General features: G+C 38.0%; 3 protein-coding genes across 3 annotated transcripts in view; 1 reads left to right on the top strand and 2 right to left on the bottom strand.

Annotated features, from left to right (window-relative positions):
- LOC6038480 (death-associated protein kinase related) overlaps positions 1-3,324 on the top strand; it is a 166,271-nt gene extending 162,947 nt beyond the window's left edge. The window contains 2 exon segments of the mRNA XM_038249891.1: positions 35-564; positions 1,515-3,324. Coding sequence (XP_038105819.1) covers positions 35-564; positions 1,515-1,872 — 888 coding nt within the window. The 3' untranslated portion in view covers positions 1,873-3,324.
- Positions 3,325-17,099: 13,775 nt separating this feature from the next.
- On the bottom strand, positions 17,100-19,163 carry LOC6038481. The gene is made up of 3 exons (XM_038265387.1): positions 19,157-19,163; positions 17,480-19,071; positions 17,100-17,363 (listed from the first exon to the last, which is right to left on the bottom strand). The coding sequence occupies exons 1-3, from the start codon at positions 19,161-19,163 to the stop codon at positions 17,100-17,102; spliced, it is 1,863 nt and encodes a 620-aa protein (XP_038121315.1).
- A 315-nt stretch (positions 19,164-19,478) lies between these two features.
- Positions 19,479-21,666, bottom strand: LOC6038478. Its single transcript, XM_038249441.1, has 5 exons — positions 21,374-21,666; positions 21,244-21,308; positions 20,024-21,190; positions 19,815-19,958; positions 19,479-19,760 (listed from the first exon to the last, which is right to left on the bottom strand). The coding sequence occupies exons 2-5, from the start codon at positions 21,283-21,285 to the stop codon at positions 19,533-19,535; spliced, it is 1,581 nt and encodes a 526-aa protein (XP_038105369.1). The 5' UTR covers positions 21,286-21,308; positions 21,374-21,666; the 3' UTR covers positions 19,479-19,532.
- Between the last annotated feature and the right edge of the window lie 463 nt (positions 21,667-22,129).

Genomic DNA, 22,129 nt, shown 5'->3' with positions numbered 1-22,129 from the left:
CTTTTTTGATTCTAACCTCGACCCCTTATTTCCAGGGCGCCTGACCGTCGAAGAATGCCTCGAACACCGATGGCTCAAGGAGAAGACCGAAAATACACAAAAAGTACCAAAAGACCCGCTAACGGCGACGGCTAATACCACCATCACCGTAGTGGCGAAGCAGCTTCCCCAAGAAGAGGACGAACCTTCCTGCCCACTCATCATTGAAAATGTACCCCTTCTGCGCCCCTCCAACGGTCACCACAATGGCCACGGCAACAACGGTGTCTCCGCCGAACTGCCGGAGGAAGCCAAGTCCAAGCCGTCATCGCCCGAAGAGGACGACGAATCCGAAACAAACAAGGAGAACCTCCTGCAAGTACAAAACGCAAGCACTCCGGCGCCACCGGTCAGCGTGGTGGAAATCGTTACCGTGTCGCTGTTTCCGGACGCACCGACGACGCCCAAGGTCAGCCGGAAGGCGCCACCCTCCGAGCAGCAACAGAACGGCCAACTCAATCATGGAAGTCACAACCACCATCACCACCACCACCATCATCATCTGAGTCATCATCATCACAGCAGGTTTGTATTGTCGAATTTTACATGATAACGTTTGTTTGGGATTGTACTTATTCAAAATTAATCAAAAACTAATTCATTAAGTTGGATAAATAATTGAATTGGCTTTTAAAGATTAAAGATTATGTCGCCCCTCCCTTCAAAAAATCCAAAAAATCAAGGGGCAACAAAATATTTTTTTTTCAAAAAACTTAAAAATTTTAATGGAAATAGAAGTCTAATCAACTGAAAACAATCTTAAATGCCCTGTTCTGCTTTGATAATCATATTTAGCATGTTTGGGCTCGTTTAAAAATATTTTAAACTTTTATGGAATTCCAATGTACATCACCGCAAAAACTTTTTTTCATGCGGAAATAAAACTTTCGTCAATACTTAGAAATTTTGTAAACTTATGATTGCAAAACAACCGGACAGATGTGTAATGTATATTAAAACACGTTTTTTCATGCAAATGTTGAAAACGTGTCATGTAATTTCAATATTTTAACTCTCCCCTCCCCTACCCCCTCGACTTTGATCAGAGTCGAGGGACATAAACTTCAAAAAATATTTGCATCGGCCTAATCTAATTTCAACGAATCATATTTGCAGTTAACTGTACACAGTAGGTTTGACCACATCACAGAGATTACTCCAAATCCGAATTATTCCGCAATCTACGCCTTCTACGACTAATTTTAACAAAAGCATCAGAGAAAACCCTCAAAAATCTGTTTTGGCATTTCCGCTGTAAAACTGTCATCTTTTCCTATCCTTCTGGAGAAACGAAACGGCCTACTTTTCCCTACCAAAAATAACTGAATGGAAAATTAATAACGTTCAATACATGTTTTACATAAAATTCCATTCATGCAGCGTTTTTTGGAATTGCAAAAAAATGTTATAAGCAACTCGTTGCAAACCTTGATTTTTTCATATAGAAATTAACCATTTTTTTTAACTTCTTCCAGCAGCGCCACCAGCAGGTACCACCACACAACCAACAACAACAACACTACCACCACCACCACCATCGTGAGTAGCAGGCAGTCCTCGACGTGCAGTTCCACCCCGAGTCCGCACTCCGTGAAGGCCTACGTTCAAAAGTTCCAACAGCAGCAGGAATCCACAACCGCTACCGCAGCCGCCGTTATGCTCCCGATGGAGAATGGATTCTGCGCCGCGGCCGCCGCTACCCTGTGCTGCCTCAAGTGCTCGGAGGAAACCATGGGCGGGGGTCCGGCGTCGGCTGCGGGCTTAGCCGTGGCCGTCGCGACCGTTGCCAGCCGAAAAACGCTCCAGTGTGGCGACAAGGGGATCATCTGCTGAGAGCCGGTTCCCGGCGGAAGACCGCTGAGCTAGTGTTTTGTTTAGGGCGTCAGTGAACCCCCTTCCCCACCTAACCCCTCCCTTACGCGCGCTGGTGTGTGGACTTCGTTCGGAAAACGCTTGATGCGTTACTCGATTCAGGGACGACGGGAATGGTCACACGCGCGGCCGGGGCACGGGGTTATTTTGGGAGAAAATACTTATGTGAGCGAAAATTGTTCGGGAATCGAACCTACAAATCGGTTGAATATTTTTCGATCCCATTTAGGTTAAGCAGCAGGCGCGTCTTGTAAGTATAGTTCATTAGAGAGAAGCGTTTTGATCATATTTTAGATCGTAAGTATGTAAGTTTATATTTTGCTATTTATGTAATTTTTCCCCTTCGCAAAACATACAAAAGGTGGAAACAACGAGAGAACTGGATGTTCTGTTCTGAAATCAAAATCCAATCTTTTGAATTGTCCCAACGCGAAGCCATTCGCTGTTGATCCATTTTAATATGCTTTTCGTACGTTTTGTGTTGGAGCCAAAAATAAAACAAACTTTATTAAATTTGCGGCATTTAAGAAGCGTTCGAAAACGCATTTTTAGTTGGTGAACAATTGATTCGCGTCCCTTTTCCCTTGTTACTAACCCCATGTACATAGTAGATTATTCTCTAGATAAACGAATAAACGGAAACGAAGTTGATTAGCATCAAGCAGGTCGAGTGACCCTTTGTTATATAGGAAGAATTAGCCAAGAGTTTGTACCCCGTAAATCGTTTCGCCAAACCGCTAAATAAAAAAAAAACAGCCTTAGCTTAAAACCGTTGATTGACAAAGTTTAAATGGGCGTGTTATCGAGAGCAAATGGGACTACCTATTACAAAACAGTTTACACGGAAGTGGCCATTTGTTCGAGTTGTGTATGTGAGCGTGCGTGAAAAATGATCTGAAGCTACAATGCTGTGAATGTGTAAATATTGTCGCACGAAGGAATTGTGTGCGAACAACAACAACACTTACAACGCTTTTTAACTTATTTCACGCAAATTTGGGCACAGTAAAGCGTTTCTACACGATGCCACTGCTGCTGCAGTGATACCAAAACAAAATCCTTCTACTTATCGTTAGTTTAACTCCCCCAACCAATCAACAAAACCAATTGGCAGGCAAGACATTAAGTTCAAAGTTTTACACCCCCCATTTCCGTTAACTTGTCTTGCAGAATGAGAATGAATGAAATACTTTATATCTGTAGTAACCTCCAGTCGTTAGATTTTTAGTACATGCTGTTCTTTTTTATACGTGAATTTTAACAACTTTATTTTGTAAGAACGATACAAAAAACACTCAATCGCGGCTTGGTTCGAGAAAAGAGGTACAATGCTGCTATAGGTTCTAGTGCTTGCTGATGTTTAACTGAACAGTGCAGATTGGGTGACAAATAGATTGTTCGGAAATATGAAAATCATTATGTTTCATTTGCTAAAACTACCGAAAGCCATCAGTTCTCAAATTAAAATTTATTTTAGTAACATTTTCTTATTCTTATTCAAATTATAAACGAAGTGGACTAAATACTTCTCATAATTAAAAAAATACCAGTGCTGCTAAGTTTACTATACTGCCGTTCTACGCATAATTGTCCCATGTTCAAAAAAGTGCAACTGAGAAAAACTCGATTGAAGTTTTTCGACCGATTTCTGTGTTTCATTTTCATTTTTCATTTATTTATTATTCATGTAGAGTAAGGAAATATCCTTTTAAATTACTACACTTTGTTGAGAACCGGAAAAGCATTTTCTCTAAAATATTAATTAAATTCTAAACTCCTGATCAGTGTAAACTAATGTCATTTTAATTAATTTATCCTCTAAACCAAGTGATGCATTCTTTGCGGAAACCTGCAATGGTTTGAATGTTTTTAATCGCGTTAGGAAGTTGGTTCCAGATAGTAGCACCCTTACTATGAAACTATTTCCGTAATGTGTTGTGCTGTGTCTTGGAATTATTAAATTTCTAGTTCTAGTACTGCGGGCAATTTGTATTTTATCTGCTAAATAGGGTGGAATGGAAAAGTTTACTATTTTAAACATGGTTAAACAAGTTCTGAATTTAATAAACTCTTTGAAAGGACAGCCTAACAATTCTTGCTGAAGGTGAGTCACTCTCGAATATCTATTTAAATTGTATACAAATCGTACACACGCGTTTAAAGCTACCCTTAACCTGTTCAAAGAAGCAGATGAAGCATTTAATAGCAAACATCACCATACATGAAATGTGGCAACAATAGGGATTTAAAGAGTTTGAGTTTTACATTAACCGGTAACATACTTGCTGAGAGCTTTAAAGTTCTAAGTCCGATATAGATTTTTCTACATTGCGCATTCACATGACCATCCCATTCTAAATCATTTTTTAGAATGAAGCCAAGACTTGGATATTTAAGCACATACTCAAGAACGTTTTGACCGAGCATTATTAAAGGCTGCTGATGTTCTGAGCTGTTTCTGGAAAAGAGCATAACTTTAGTTTTGGATGAGTTAATTGGTAGAAGATTAGAACATGACCAGTCATAAATGTTAACTAAATCTTCATTTAATAATTGCGCCATTTGTGGAATAGACAGCCTATTAGAAGCTATGTAAATCTGGACGTCATCAGCAAACATGTGAATTCTACAATGATTTAGAACGGAGCACAGGTCATTAATGAATAAGGAGAATAAAAGCGGCCCTAAAATAGAACCTTGAGGTACGCCTGAAATAATACTGGCTGAATCAGAAAAAAGGCCATTTGCGAAAACAACTTGTTTTCTGTTACATAAGTAATTTTGTAACAATTCTGTGGCACCAGATGAAAATCCGAATTGCAGTGATAACTTTTGAATTAATTTAACATGTGACACGCGATCAAATGCTTTTGCAAAATCGATAAAGACAGAAAAAGCTTTTCCTTTTTGTCAATTACACTAAGAATGTCGTCTAGTACCTTAACTGTAGCCGAAGTCGTATTATGATTTTTTCGAAATCCTGATTGATTACTGTTAAGAATATTAAAATTGTCCAAATAGGTTTGGATTTGATTTTCAATACTTTCTCAAAGACTTTTGAAAGTGCAGAAAGAATACTTATCGGGCGTAAATTGTTCAAATCAAGACTTCTAGACTTTTTTCTGATTGGTATAACTTTAGTCATTTTCCAAGCTCGGGGAAATTTTGATGATAATATGATCATATTGAAAATGAAAGTTATTTTATGAATGATTTCAGGCAAAATAAGTTTAATAAAACGGATAGGAATATCATCCATACCTACTGCATTTGACTTCACTGAATTAATTGCATTAATTATATCATTGACATTTACCTCTGAAAAACGGAAGCCTTCATTGTTTCTTGGTAATATTGGAGGGTGTGACAAATCTTGAGTAAAATTTGAGGTAAAATAGTTGTTGATTTCTGCGTTAGAGTTGGGGAATTTCACATCAGGTTTTGATTTATTAGAAATATTTAGTTGTTTTAACTTGTTCCAAAGGTCTTTACTAGACACTGAAGAATCAACTCGAGATGTAACATAATTAGATTTAGCCTCATTGATGAGATGTGTGACTTTATTTCTCAATCTCTTAAACTGACTGTAATTAGTAAAATTCTTATCAGTTTTCCATATATTATATGCGAGATCTCTTTCGATCATTGCTTTCATAATATTGTTGTTAAACCAGGAATTCTTTCTAGGTACATATTTGCGAAGGTGAATAAAACGGTTAAATAAGTTACGAATATGTTGATTGAAATAGTCAAGTGCAATGTCCGGATCATTCATAGAAAATAATTGTGACCAGTTAATGGAATTAACTGCTTCAATTAAGGCAGGTAAATTGACATTATTGTAATCCCTGAAGTAATATATTTCATCTTCAAAAGAACTTAGATTTAACGATGCAAAAATCATATCATGTTTTGAAAATCCACCAGCTGAGACTTGATTAAAATTGTGAACAAAATTTGTATTATTTGTTAAAAAAAGATCTAAAAGAGAACAACCTCCACTGTGAAAGTGTGTCGGGAAAGAATTAACGCAACAAATTCCAAGATGATCTATGGCATTCAAGAAATTATCTGAAAGCGTTCCTGATTTGCTAATATCGGTGTTAAAATCGCCTACAATAACGACATTTTCATAACTAGTTGAAAATTCTGAAAATAAAGAGGACACAATTTCAGAACAGTTAACACGAGGTGGATTGTAAAAAACACCCAGCAAAAACTTTTCTCTATTGCAATGAATTTCAATCAGTAAAAATTCAGTTGTGTTCAATGTATCATTTTTAGAAAAAGTCAATATTTTACAGGTTAAGTTGGATTTATAGTACACAAGAATTCCTCCACCACGAGCGCATTTTCGATCATTTCTTATTAGATTATAACCTTCAAGAGAAATTAGTTCATCGGGTATGTTGTCGGTTAGCCACGACTCAGTTACGCATATTATGCTTACTTTACTGTTGCTAAAGCAAATTTTAAATTCATTGAACTTGCTCAACTGTCGAGCACAAATACTTTGAGCATTGAGATGACAAATATTCAATTTACTGGAGTCGAGAGCACAATTCATCACGACACGTGGAATAAAACAGTTTAATTGTGAAGGGTGGCACTACTATTATCCAGCATTAGTTAAAAGATAAAAAGTCGGAATTGAAAAATGCATCACCATGGTTAATGAGGATAAACTAAAAATAACTAAGACTAAGAAAAACAAGTTTGAGTTCATGATAAAAAAATCCAAATAAAGTGAACCTTAGATCCCTACACATGCTCTTTGTGATTCGAATGGAAATATTCAAAAGGTTTCAACAAAGTGTGATATAAGTGTTTAATCACCAACGACACGGCGCAGCAGCATGATCCAACAAATTCGGTCCATCCAGCAGATCCAACGACCCAGCGACAGCAACGGACTCCACTCGGTCCAGCCGAGGAGTGATCCCAACGATTCTAACGGGCAGCAACAGCAACGAATCATCAACAGCAACGAGCTCAACTCGATCAAATCGAGGAGCTGGAAGTTGATTTACGAACCGGAACAAGACTTTCAGGAAGGATGGAGTCAAGGATAACGAGGGATCAGAAACAAGGACTAGCTTGGAAGGAAAAAAGAAAAGCAAATCTGGATAGGTTTAACGTTGGTGCTATATTCATAGCCGAACTTTCAGGAGGGGAAGATAACACGGGAAAGAAGGAAAGGAGTCAAGGAAGTTGTCGTGGTAGGAACGGGTGTTTACTAGGAAAGGTTACTCTGCCAACTGCTCCAACGAATTCACAAGCTTCGCTTCGCCCCCCTCCGCCGGTTTCACGAAGATGAATCCATCCTTGGTGTAGACGCTGTGAAGCTTTCCTGACTTCTTGAGTTTGAGTGCCGCACCCTTGATCGACCGAGCTTGATCCGTCAGGTTCTCGTTCAGATAAACCCTCTTGTTCACATTGAAGCCAAGATGCGTCAAGGAGAGATTGTGCGATGATAAATAGCGGAAGTAGAAGTCATCTCTAGCAGCACGGAAGGCGAATTGCAGCAGAATCGGTGGAGTTGAGCCAGGTGCAATCGGGGGCCGAGCCAATCGCTTCGTGTAGATGAGTGGAAGTTCACGTTCGCCATAGCCAAGTGCCGCCGACGCACTCTTCACAAAACCAAGTAGGTCTTCGGGTTGATGATACGGAACGCCAGAGAGCAGCAGATCATTCGATTTGGAATTTTTGAGGTGGCGTTCATGATTGAGATTAACGTTGTTTTGAGTAAGTGCGAGGGCATCAGACAAATTGTTGATCTCCACAGAGCACCGGTCCTTGAATGATTGCACATCCTCACGAAGTGTAGTGAACTCGGCCTGCAGGTCACTTTTGCAGGTGTCGATTCTCGCGTTGGTGTCATCAAACATCTGTTTCATCCTGGTCAAAAGTTCGTCGAAGGACTGGATTCGGTCATCGGTCTCGTCCAAATCGTCTCTCGAGCGTTTAAAGTTGATACCATCCTTGCTGGAAACAGATGACTTTTTTTGTCTTCTGTTTTCTTTGTTCCACTCATGATCGCTGTCAAATGCTGAGTGGTTCCAGTGAGTGACTTGGGAGAAGGAGAGTAATCCGGCAATATGGCGAAGGTTTGAGGAAACACTCGTGTCCAGCTGCAAAACTTCGTCGTCGTATTTGGCTTCTGGCAGCAGGAACTAAAAATGTACTCCAGCAACTACGGGAACCGCACTACTCGCGCAATCAATTAGCAAAACGATAGTCGTTGTCGAGTTTCAAAAACGGGGTTAAAACTTCCCACGAATCACGAGCAAAAGTTTCACTCACTATTCCAAGTCATTGTTTTGACAGGAGTTGTTTCTATGCATAATTGTCCCGTGGGCTCCTATTCGCCAAGTATTTCCCTAATCGCCCCACTTAGCAGTTTATCGCCCTTATTTGTGATTCTCTTGCTATACAACAGGTAAACAAGACACATTGCTTAGTAAAACTAATGATTCCGTGTTAGAAAATACTTGGTGGGACAATTATGCCTAGAAGTTTAACGATGGGACAAACAGACTTGGTGTTGTTTTTAATGAGTTTCCGAACAAAGTACCAGATTTTATGTGTTTTTCTTAAAGTACACATCAGACTAAACTTGAAAATGTCATAAAGTCAACATCGTCCAAAACTGACATGGGAGAATTATGCATTGAACGGCAGTATAGTTCTTATATAATCCTGAAAAGTTTCAGCATTTGTATCAAAAAATGATACAAACCAACTAAGCAAGCAAATTTTAATAGTTTTCTGATAGTTCGCATGATTTTGAACCAAACTGCATCGTTAACTCAAAATTGACGATATTATATATGGGACGGAAAAAAGGTCCATTAGATGACGTATGTTACGGACGTAACATTTGAGTACCTTAGTCCAAAGTCACAAATCAAATGGGTTTTCAACATAAGTTGACAAAAGTTATTTGATCACTCCTTGGGTCTTAAATCTCAAGAGATCCAGTTCACCGTCACTTCTGGCTACATTTCACAAACCAATATACTGCCCATGTTCGCATAAATGTCCCATATGCAAAACAGCAAGCTGAGAAAAACGCTTTTGAAGTTTATCCCACACATAAGCTACCGTTCTATGCATAATTGTCCCATGTTCAAAAAAGTGCAACTGAGAAAAACACGATTGACGTTTTTCGACCGATTTCTGTGTTTCTACGCATAATTGTCCCGTGGGTTCCTATTCGCCCTATGTATCCCTAATAGCCCCAGTTAGCAGTTTATCGCCCTTATTTGTGATTCTATATAATATAATGAAATAATACAGGCTTCATCCATAAAGTACGTCCCGCTAAAATCAGCCAAAATTTAATTGTAAGGGCATCTCCACCGCAGAGATCTAATTGCGTGGCAAACCTATCGGTTGGATCCCCATTTTTAGCTTTGCTCCGTAGCTAATACACGTTTTCGCACCGCTGGGAGCTAATATGGCTACCGAATCAAGCCCACCGCGGGGATCTAATTTATTTATTTTCAAAATTTTATCCGTTTTGTTGATCGAAATCAATAAAACTACATTCTAGCATGATAGAACATGCTTCTAATTGCATTATATGTCCTAATTGTTTACTTACATCAATAAAATATCATTTTCAATTTTTTTAAAGAGTTCATCCGATTTGCTCCCGACATGTTTGCACCCCAACTTTCGCACCGCGGGTAGCAAAGCTAAAGCTAAATTAGCCTTCGAGTTCATTCAGCGAAGAAAAAGTTCATCAAGGATCCGTCGAGTAGCCAAGATAGGTGCTCGAGAAGTCCCCGAGCTGCCGGTGGCTAATGTTTTCAGCGATATTTAGAATTATTTGTCTTTGTTTGGCTAAAGTTGCATTTATTTTTATTATCAAATTTTAATGAATATTGAAGAAATCAGTAATTTGGTGCAAAACGACTTTATCAAATTGAAAAATTGTGTTATGTAGGGACCATCCATAAACCACGTGGACACTTTTGGGGGGGGGGGGTATGGCGATTGTCCACGATCCATACAAAAAAGTTTTTTTTGTATGGAAAATTGTCAAGGAAGGGGGGGGGGGTAAAAGATTCCCAAAAAAGTGTCCACGTGGTTTATGGATGGTCCCGTATCATTATTTAGTATTTTATAAATAAAAAATAATCAACCACCTATATTTCATATAAGCAAATCATCACAGCAAATTTAAACATTTTTAAATTGTGTATTAAAATTCAAATATATTTCAAGAATTTTCCTTTTTGTATGCGACTGAAATTCAAAAACGTTTTAATAATATTGTAGGGGAGTTTGGGGTAATATGGACAGGGGGGGTTATTTGGACACCCCTTTAAAAATCACGTTTTCTTCGGATATAAAGTGAAAACGGCAATTTAAGTGATAAGGCTAGTACTAGTAATGGCCTAGGAGTATGGACAAACCAAAAAAGTTGGAATAGGTTAAGTAGTTTTGGTGTAATATGTAAAAGTTTCCAAAGGCTGGTTGGCACTGCCTTAAATTCTAATATTTGAAGGTTAGGAAATAAGGTTTTGCAAGGATTATATGGCAAAAAAGTGGACATTTTTTGTTTAAGGGGGTTGCTTGGACGATGCCTGAGATATGTACGTATAAAAAATGTGCATTTTATCCATTTTTATCATCAAAAATCGCAATTTATGATAGAATATACTATGGGGGTAATTTGGACATGGCTTGTGGGGTAATTTGGACATACCTGAAAGTCTACCTGTCAGGCAACAAAAAAGTAACTTTCATGGTTGGATGAGTTTTTAAAGCGATTTAGATAAATTTAGAGGGATTTAATATGTCAAAATAATCAAAAAAAAAATGTGAGCAATGAGAACTTTCACAAACCCCTATTTTTTAATTTAGATAAATTTATTCCAATATTCGAATTGATGAAAATCTGATCACTGTACATTTGGCGTTCAACAAGACTCTAATGTTGATTGCTTTGAATTAATTTCTTTGACATTTCTAATTTCTATGCTGGATTACAATAATATTTAAATTTGAAGGGCTACAGAATGAAAAATTAAAAAAAATGATATTTTCTGGCTAATAAATTCTATATAAAGATTGATTTATAAAAACATAAACGATACCTTAATCACTAAAAACTATACTTGTTCCTAATCCAGAAACAATGTTTAAATCATTTCAGTATTAATGATTAAATTATGTATACTACACTGAACTATTTGTTATCTTCCTATTGAATAATAGTTCTATCACAAAATCATTATTTAAACCTTTGATGAAATATTGTGAGCCAAACAACACTTCAAAATATAAAGCAATTACAAAACCAGGTTGAAGGATAAAAAAAAACATGCTCAAAAAATCAAATGTTAAACTTATTCTTCAACATGTGTCCAAATTACCCCTCAAAAGGTGTTCATATTACCCCACAAGGTATGTCCATATTACCCCACAAGGCATGTCCAAATTACCCCACAAGGCATGTCCAAATTACCCCATAGGGGTGTTCATATTACCCCCACACAAAAATGTGGGGGTAATTTGAACACCTTTTAATTTTTGAGATAAAAATGGGTTTTTTATCAAAATTTATCGAAATAAATGACATTTTTCCATCAAATATGGTCTCTATTATCCTCTGGTGTCATCCACATTCCTTTAAAATATCCATACAGCCCGTGACAGAGCAATTTCCTTAGGGTGTCCAAATTACCCCACACTCCCCTATTCGATATAATAATATTGAAAATCCAGAAAAAAAACAGAAGTTGTCTTAAAAGCTGTCGGCCACTATTTCTAGTACCAACCAGCAACCTCTGGATTGTGAGTCCAGTGCGCTGTCCAATTGATCCACACGGATCGAAATGAAGTAAACCAGAGTGAAAATAAACTTGACAGTTATCATACAAATATCTATTAACTGACTGAAAAACTCAATAGTAAAAAATTTTAAATTTGGAAATTCTAAATAAAAAGTATGCAGAATTGAATAAAATTTTTAATATTTAAGTATTTGTTTTATTCAGAAATTACATGTCGAAATTACAAATGCTTTAAAATCTGAAATTTAGAAAATCGAAAATATAAATTTACGAAAAACCCGAATTTCTTATATATATAGCACTATTTTTATTAAAAATTGAACTCAAAATCAGGCATTTAAAAATTTATGAATCTGAGAATTTGTGAATTTAAAAACTTAAGAATTTGAGAATTTAAGAATTTAAGAATTTAAGAACTTAAGAATTTAAGAAATTAAGATCAGGATTGCTGGGATTGCTTGTTTTTAAATCCGTATTGGCTTATTTAAAATGTTATGCTTGAATTTTGCTTTTTACTCAATACAAATGACTTGTCTCTTGCATGTCCGGCAGTAGATCGACAATGCGTTGACCAAAATTAAACAAACACAGCCCCAATCTGACCTAAAAAACTAAACTGCATCACCCCAGATTACCAAAAGTCATGCGTAAACTTGCAGCTCGGAAGGGAAAATATCTCTAAACTCGAATAATTGAAATCGAAAAATCAATCATCACTCCTAATGTAAACATTTACTGACGTGAGCAGGATAAACTCTATGTTTACAAACTCACATTGGCCCAATCACATTAGGTCTATTCCCGTACTGCAGAATTCTGCAATTCTGCACAAAAACGGCAGCAGAGCGTTCCCGTACTTTTCTGCAACAAAAGTAACTTTTCTCTCAGGCAGAACTTCTGCAGTGAGAGAGGTAGAAGTTGCAGCAAAACCGTTCCCGTACTTTTCTGCAAGCTCTCTCTTCTCTTTCTTGTTGAAAAGTTACTGCAATTTGGTGTGATGGATGTTGACTACACGCTTACATAAAATTTGCAAATTGGGTGAAATTTAGCATTTTATTATAAGTTGTAATAATAAATGATTTTGGGGTAGTTTTTTATGTATGGTTTTATTGAGACCGATTTTTTTTATGCTAACGATTTCAGGCTTAGTTCATTTATGTAAATGATATAGCGATTTTTTTCAGTGTTATTATTTTTACCTGATCAAAAATTGATAACTTTAGCCATATTATTACAGCACGCTTAGTACCCCAACAAAATTGTACTATAAACACAAATTGTTTTTAAAAACTTTTAAAAGACACATTTCTTTTGAGTTTCATAATTTCAAATAGATATTTGTTTAGGAACGAGTTTAGGAATAATTTTCGATCTTCAATTGTTTTCGAATATACCTCGGAATATACTAAATATGTGTGTTAAATAACAGGTAATTTGTATTGGCAAATAATTATGTATACCTTTAACGGTGCTACCAATTTGTATTCTTACATGAACCAAAAAAAAAATGTTATTTTGTCGAAATTAAAATTCTTAAATTGTTAAATTCTTAAATTCTTAAATTCTTAAGTTCCTAAATTCCTAAATTCTTAAATTCTTAAATTCTTAAATTCTTAAATTCTTAAATTCTTAAATTCTTAAATTCTTAAATTCTTAAATTCTTAAATTCTTAAATTCTTAAATTCTTAAATTCTTAAATTCTTAAATTCTTAAATTCTTAAATTCTTAAATTTAAATTCTTAAATTCTTAAATTCTTAAATTCTTAAATTCTTAAATTCTTAAATTTTAAATTCTTAAATTCTTAAATTTAAATTCTTAAATTCTTAAATTCTTAAATTTTAAATTTAAATTCTTAAATTCTTAAATTCTTAAATTCTTAAATTTAAATTCTTAAATTTAAATTTTAAATTCTTAAATTTTAAATTCTTAAATTCTTAAATTCTTAAATTTAAATTCTTAAATTCTTAAATTCTTAAATTCTTAAATTCTTAAATTCTTAAATTCTTAAATTCTTAAATTCTTAAATTCTTAAATTCTTAAATTCTTAAATTCTCAAATTCTTAAATTCGTAAATTCTTAAATTCTTAAATTTTTAAACTCTTGAACTTTTAATTTCTACGCCATCTTGAATCATAATAAATACACATTATTTGAAGTCATATTTTAGCAGGCCAAGTGCGAATGATGCTGATAATACCTCTTCAGTTGACGCTCAGGCGAGGAACATCCTGGAAGGAGCGTCACTGACTACGTCCGTAGTCCTGTTAGATCATACTTGATCAAGACAGTATAGCTCTGGTTCCTTGCAAGTGTCCTATTTTCTTACCTCCACGTTGGCTTGGTTTTCATGATGACCTAGCTGGTGGCCTGTGGAAACGGATCGTAAACCTTTGACCACCGCGGGTCAAAGTCGATACGGCTAAAAGAAAGGGGCGTGACAATGTGGGAAAGGGAAGTAATTTGTGATTGTAGACGGTATTGTTTTGATTCGCAGTATGTTGAGTCAACTGCTGTGGATGTACCTGAAACATCGCACAACGGGGTTTCTCTTCTTTCCATTTCATCTACCACCTATCTTCTGTTTATTTTGTTTCACTGATTTTCTAACGCGGCTTCTGTTTACTATCCTCCATTTGATTTCGATTTTACTCATTTGATTCTCTTATTTCTCAACGCTTTTTCACTCTATTTTACCAATTGATGCTGCTGTAACATACTTTCTGCTTTCCCTTAATTTGGCAGCGATGTCAATTTTGTTTATCATATTTTTCTATTTGAATAATTTTTCATCTGCCCTATAAATTGCCCTAATACAATCTAAGCTTGTTTGTTACCTCTATTTATTAACTATTGTTAATTTCTTACTTCATACATAAATATCTTTCTTTTACTATTGATTCTTCAAATAGTATATTTCTTTCACTGTACATTGTTTTCAATCTTCACCCTTTTCTTTAAAAACAAGTGAGGTTTGAGCCCTTACTCAATTTATGGAATGGTTTAAGGATTAACACAAATATTACTATTGTATTTTTGGTAAACTTTTATAACATGCTTAGGACCAAAAATTGTAACAAAACACCGCGACATAAGAAATAGCAACATATAAACACGACTCAACACTAGGAAATACTTAAGGAGAAAACAATACACAGTAAAATAACAACTAGTTTTTGATTTCAAACTAAAAATAAAACAGTTTTTGCTTTAATGAAAATTGATAGGCACACTATAAATGGTTAGGCGCTTATACTTACATCAAACCCTACTTAATGTACCACCCCCGGCCGAGTTAAAATGCGTAACCGGAAAAGAAGGTGTGCATGCCTGGCACGAACACTCAAAGCGTGTTCTAGCGTGCTGCTCGTACTGACTCAGAGCAAGGGTGAGATGTAGGTGTAAGGGCAGTGCGTGTTCGTCGGGAACCTAGTGCATAAGATCGGTCAAGGCCCGTTCTTACACTGAAAATTGCGAATTGCGAATTGCGAATTATTTGAAGTCATATTTTAGGTTAGAAACTCAAGTTTAGAGGATTTAGAGATTGGAAATTTTGACTGTTCCTATTTTATTTATATTTGAGTTTTAAAAATTTTGATTTACAGAATTTTTTAATTTTACGTGTATTTGAAATTATAATTTCTTTAAGTTTCTTCCTTTTTATTTTTAACTGTAGCTTTTGAATTTGTTGTGTTCTGAGCTCATAAATATTAAAACAAAATGTTATTTTAATTCGATTTTTTTTCAACTTTTTTTTATTTTGATTTTTTAAAATTAAGATTCTTTTTGAACTTAAATCATTTTGAAATATTTAGTTTTTAATTATTTGATTTTTTGAGCTCAAAGCTCAATTTATTGTTTTTTATTTTTCTGATATAATTATTTGCATTTTTTAAATTTCTCAAATATCTGATTTGATGTTTTTTTTAAGTTTCTTGATGTGGAAATATTTTTTTTATATTTTTAACTGTGGATTTCTTAATTTCCAGATTGCTTTATTTATGTGTATCAAATTTTTTGAGTTTTTGATCATTTCTATTTATCTATTAAACATGTATTTATGGTCCCTTCTATATAAAACTTTTATTTTTTATCATATTTATTAAACGTACCTGCCACTCTCATTTGTAAAATTGTTTACCTAATGTAAAATTTTTAAGTTGTTTCTAATATATGATTTCTACCTAAGCATAATTAATTTCTAGTTACTCAATAAATAATACATCCTTGATTTTTTAAATAAAATGTTGTGCTGCATAAAACAATAATGTCCCAGTTCAAGAGGTAACCTTTTTTCAATTACTTTTTTTGTCAACCATTTTTTTTAATATTTTGAAATAATTAAAAAAAAATAATACCCAGTTTGAGTAAATCCACTCAACTGTGTACAATGTTGCAGAAAAAGTACTGGAACGCGTTACCCAGGCAAATTGTTTGCCGCTTCTCTCCTTGCAAAACTTCTGCAAAAGAGAGAGATGAAGAAAACGAAAAAAAAAAAAACGAGCTGAAAAGTACGGGAACGTGCTGCAAAAAAGTGACTTATGCTGGCTGCAGAATTCTGCAGAAGCTGCAGAAATTCTGCAATTCTGCAAGTACGGGAATAGACCTATTGTTTTGCTTGAAAAAACCATCCGTCAGACGATTTGCTCCCGGTAGATCCCGGAGCTAACCTGAGTTTTGTTTAGATTCGGATGAACACGGATGAACTCGACCCTAAATTAGCTCTCGCACAAGTACCGCGGTGGGCTTGACGCGGGTGCCAAATTAGCTTTGCAACGCAATTAGGTCCCTGCGGTGGAGATGCCCTAAGAACTCCATTTTGTGCAGCTCACAATGCCTTACCTTTTAACCTTCACAGATCCCCAAAATTCGATTTCAATCCTGAGATGTTCAACGAAATCCGAAAAAACTCCGTGCATATTTGTCATGTAAAGTGATGAAAACTCAATCTTGTCGTGCTATCTTGTCACTCCCTGAAAATTGATGTAAGTACGACAACTGGCCAAAGAGATGTCAGGTCAGAACGCGTTTGACGCACGTAAAAGTTAGACTACCGTAAACATTTGTAATCATAACTCGGGACTCCAGCAACCAACTTCAACCAAACTTCGGGACAATGCACAGAATGGTCAACCAAACAAAACGTGTTTGTTATTGTTTACATTGCGTGCTCTAATTTTTTGTTTATTCAAGGTCAAACATTAAAACGCGTTTTGCTCGTAACGTCGAAATGGCGACGTCGTCGAATTACTTGGTGTGAAGATGTCTTGTGGCATTCACAGGAAGAAACAAATAAGATTCAAGTCGAACTGATATTTATTGAACAATTAACTCTAATCTCTTATAAACTAATCACAAACTATTATACCACTCCATCGCCCATATTACACCAAATTCGACGGTGACGAAGTCAGCGCACCAAACTCCACGTCCATGCCGCCACCCGTTCCGGATATCGGCCCAAACCCGATGGAATCGCTGGTCAACGCAAAGCTGGACACACTTTTTGTCAAGTTAAAGCCTCCTGCTTGTCCGCCAAATGCCGCACTCCGGTTCATCCGCTCGGTCGCGTCGATAAGGCCCATCATTGTTTCGATTATGTCCTCCTGCTGGGCCGGTGGCAGCTTCGCTACTCGCTTGCCGATGATCTTGAACAGTTCGATGGTTTCCATATTGATGAGTTGGGAGAGAGTGAGGTTTAGTTTTGAAAGGGGAATGTTTTTATTGGTTTGGAGGTAGATTTTGCTAGTTGCTTCGATGCTACCTCTAAGAAAAACACGCACACTGCTATGGCGATTCCTAGCGCGTAGAATGTGTACCCATCGAAGAGATGTTCGTTGGTTAAAACCGTTACAGGTTCGTTGCTAAGCGTCATGGTCAGGTAACGCTCGTTCATCCAATTTGCCTTCCAGTTGCTGATAAGTCCCATCCCCAAAATTTGCCCGAGCACCACGTTGAAGCTCTCGATAAGAGGACACGCCCTTCGAAACAGCATGCTGTAGTAGAAGCTGAGCACTTTTTCTTCGGAGATGCGAAAGTTGATGCTGTCCGGGTGTCGCTTGTTGAAGTATGCGATCATCTCTGGCTGGGAGATTAGGGCGATCCGTTTGCGACTTTGGATCACGTCGGCGAACATCCGCCCGAAGAAGTCCTCGTCAACCAGGGTGAACGTTCCGTTGAATTGATCTGAGTTGGCAAATAGCAGATCGTACAGGACGTTCGAAACCACAAATTGATACCCGCTGGCAGCCATTTTAGCAAAAGAGCTGATATCCGTTGGTTCTGGCTTGGCCGTGAGAAACCCGTACATGGCACAATTGTAACTCTCGCGAATCACAACTCCATAATAAAGCCACAAAAGCATTGCAAATCGAATGAAATTGCCCCTTGGTATCGACGGAAGTGATCCTCCCATCAACGATCGGTACAACATCAGCAGAGAATGATTTTTGAACGAATGGCCAACTGTCACACCGTTGTAACAACTAAATACTGCATACACCAATCCCAGCATGGCCAACACTGAGATCCACACTGTAATCTGGAACGGCTGCAGAAGCCGCTTCAGAGACGATATCGAGACCAACTCCTCGGGAACCACGAAGACGAAATCACTCACGTAATAGCCGGTTGTGATGCTCATCGTTTGCAGCAATTCCTGGTACAGCAGGTAACCACCAAGGGTGAAATCGGCCTCTCCACTAAAAACCAAACCCAGCGCACCAATCGCCGACCCATTCGGGAATATCTGACCCCAAGTAAATCCGTCCGTAGGCACCCTTACATTCACCGTAAAGTTCAGCTTCGACTGAATGATCTCCATCAGTTCGGCACCCTTTCCCGAAAGCACCAGCTGTCCATCGCCCCCCTCAATAACATCCCGGAAGGGAAACCACTTGAACGTTGCCAACCTCAGCGGGCATCCGTGCAGTTGGTCAAGGCTTCCTTTAAAAATCTTACGATTTTCAAAAAAGCCACGATTGCAGCGATTCACAATCACCGGTTCGACACACCGACAGCACGTGACGCTATACGGCTGATAGCCAACAAGTGCCAATTCTTCCCCGATCGCCACCGCCAGAACCACGGTGATTATCTGAAGTGACCAAAAGTGGTTCAGAAGTTGGTTCCACCCCTCCGGACCGCTAGTTTGCAGTTCACCACCGAGTATGACCACAAAGTGACCCCGGAATTCGTAGTTTGCGCGTTTCACCTCCCGGATTGCGTTTCGAAAGAACTCCCACGTGTCCAGAAGCCAAATTATCAGCTGACGCTGGTGAAAATTTAGCAACTTCTCATAGCGGATCAAATTGACGGTTATTAAGTTGTCGACGATTTCGAGTAGCAATTCTTCAACTAAATCTCGGGAAGTGTGCACGTTTTCGGTGAAAATGTTGATTTGGTTGTGGAAGGATGCACTGTTGAATCTGATGAGACCAGCTAGGCATGGTGCCAAGAATGTTGAATTTTGAAAACTAAATACGGCAAAAGGTTGTAAAACTATGAAAAGCAGCATCAACTTCATTTCAAAACTGAACGGTATGAAGGCTGCGATTAATTGAAACAAAGTTAACGGACTGAAATGGTGTGATTAGAACCGCTTGAGTTATGTAAATATTTTATGAGCTTGTCAGACAACGTAACTTGAGGTGATTTGCAGATTACAATTAAATAAATTTAAAACAAAATGCAAGTCAGTCTTTGTTTTTAATATCGATTCTTGAACCTGACTTTTTACAACAACAAAAAATACAATAACAATGTTTAAACTTGTGTAAAACTCGAAAACCTTTATTATAAACAGGTAAATTGCCACATTACATCAGCGAAGCGTAATCGCGGTCTGCCATCTTGAGGCGCGTCTTCCGGTAGAAGGCACAGCTGGGCAGTAGGGTTCGGAGGGTGGCAATCTCCTGCTCGGAGCGCTTTGTCCTGTCCAGCAAGCGGCGCGGTAGTTCGATCGAGCCCAGCGCAGGCAAGCTGGTGGAGATTAGTTCCGACAGCGGAGTTCGGCTGACCGGAGGGATGACATCGGGAGGGTTAAACTGGAAAAAAGAAATTTATTGTTAATTTACAAAATGAATGAGACGAAGACTCACCGAGTCTATGTCCAGGACAAGCTTTTTAATCGATTTGCAAGGCTTAAGTTCTCCGTTGGCATTTATTCCAATGCACTTGAGTCGTAGTTCGGTTAGATGATCCAGCCTGTAGAGTTTATCAAACGTAGATACATCCCAAATGGCCTGCAATTTTATGAAGAATTCGTTATTCTGTTTTAAGTATAAAATTACTCTCATGCAGAAGTTACCCAATCAACTAAACTCAATCGCTGCAGGAATCTCAAGTTCTCACAGATCGCTGAAACAACGCCAGTGCTGTTGAAATTGTTCAACCCGAAACGGAATCGATCCAGCAGTTCCAGCACGACCAGCTTGGGCATCTTTTTCTGAACCTGGCAGAAAAAGGCATCCGGAGAGCTGATTCGAATCGAAAGACACGTCAGCTGGCGCAGCTCGGGAAAGCACTTGAACGACGTCAGCATTGCGGGTTGGACTTCCATTTTGTGTAGAATTAGCTGGCTCAGACGAGGCAGCTTCGAAAGCCTGGAAAATATCGTTGGAGGAACCTGGTTGGCGTCGATGTTCACGATCTTCAGCTGAAGGCACTGGGTCAACGTGCCAATTAGGTCAGCCGTAATGATGTTGTTGAAAAAGCTAATTTCTGTAAGGTTGGTACACTGCTGAATGAGGCTTACAACTTCGTTAGATGAAACTGTATTGTAGATCGGGTAGAGCAAGCGAAATGTTTCCAGCGAAGGAAATTGTTCCTGGCAAAACGTCAGCTGGTCACGCTCGACGAACCGTGCATCGACGGATAGTACTCGCAGTTGACCACTGAATTTGGCGATAGCTGCAGGGATCTCTGTCCTGTTATCTTCCAGTGGAACTACAATGTTTCTGATGTTTGGAGCGATTACACTCCAGTCGATCACACTGCTGTCTAGGCAATTGGTTCCCAAACTCAAACACTTCAAGTTTGGCAATTGTGGAAAATCGACATCCGGCGAGACATTGTCGGATATCTCCAGTACCGTCTTAACCTTGAGCTCTCGAATACCTTCAAGGATGGACAACAACTGCACTAAATAATTTACAGAAATTTCCGAGTGCAACAGCCTCGCGTCCGGATCTTGCTCAATGCTGACATACTCCAAGCTGTACTGAAATTTGTCCAAAATTTTCAAAAGGTGCCCCTCCTCATCCTCCGCAAACTTGAGCACCACGTTGCGATAGTTCCGTGCACTGTGCTGCAGCACGTGCCAATAGTCATACGGGCGGCGTTGGGCGCAATTCAACTCCAGCAAGACGTCTCCTAGGGCGATGCGCGAAAAGGCGAACCTTGCCCATTGCTGGCTGACGAGGGACGCGGATTTGCGGTCTTCGACGCACAAGTTTGAGATAATTTGCTCAAATACCTGCAACGGAGGATGATCAAGAACTACATTTTACTAGTAATAGCTAAACTCACCTCGTTTGGTAGATCTTCAATAGATAAGCTGTCGGGTTGCATTATGCAGGACACCCAAAAGATACCTGTTGTAAGAAAAATTTCTAATTCTAAATGAGCACGTTTGCGCATGCGTTGCAACATTACATACCATGCTGTTAGGGTAAGGTCTTCTTTATTTGGATTTGCGTCAGGTTTTGATCAAAATCTCATACAATCTAAGGTATTTTTTCAAAAGGACGGAACATTGGATGTAAACCTATGTAACTTTCTTAGTAAAAAATTGCACCGTGACGTTATTTGACAGCTCGTGTGCACTTTACATGGTCTTCGTCGATTGTCGACGAATTTCCCCGAACAAAATCGACGACCGCATCGAACTGTGCCAAGCACGGTGCCAAGTTTATGTAAACAGTGCACTCCTCCAAACCGAGTCGGCGTTAAACCTCATTATTGTCTTTTAAAAGCAGTAACTAGAGAGCCTGGATCTTATTATAAGATCCAGGCTCTCTAGCAGTAACATCATAATCAAACTTTTCGGCAACCTCAGCAAACGTCAAATCAATACAAATTGCTGCCGGATCTTTTTCTCGATCTCTCCCTGAAAAGATCAGGCATGATTTTTTTAGGGTCTGATTTTGCTGAGGGAGCCGGTAAACAAAAATCACTTCGTGCATCACCCTAATGGCACGTTCGATTGAAGGCTAGCTCCGCACTGAGTGCCGCAATCAAAGCTGTTGAAGTGTTTTTTTTAAAGAAACTCGCGCTAGTTCCGCTCGAATTTCGCCGCAACCTAGGAACTGAAACTCTACACTCAGCCAAAACATCCTTTACTAGCCATAAGGAAACCGTATAGATTTTTTCCATACGCTTGCCATATAGATTTCATAGGAACATTGAATGGTTT

This window comes from Culex quinquefasciatus, chromosome 1 (assembly GCF_015732765.1).
Source record: "Culex quinquefasciatus strain JHB chromosome 1, VPISU_Cqui_1.0_pri_paternal, whole genome shotgun sequence".
Taxonomy (NCBI): Eukaryota; Metazoa; Arthropoda; class Insecta; order Diptera; family Culicidae; genus Culex; species Culex quinquefasciatus.
The sequence above is the reverse complement of the archived record's forward strand: the minus strand, read 5'-3'. Positions and strand labels throughout refer to the sequence as shown.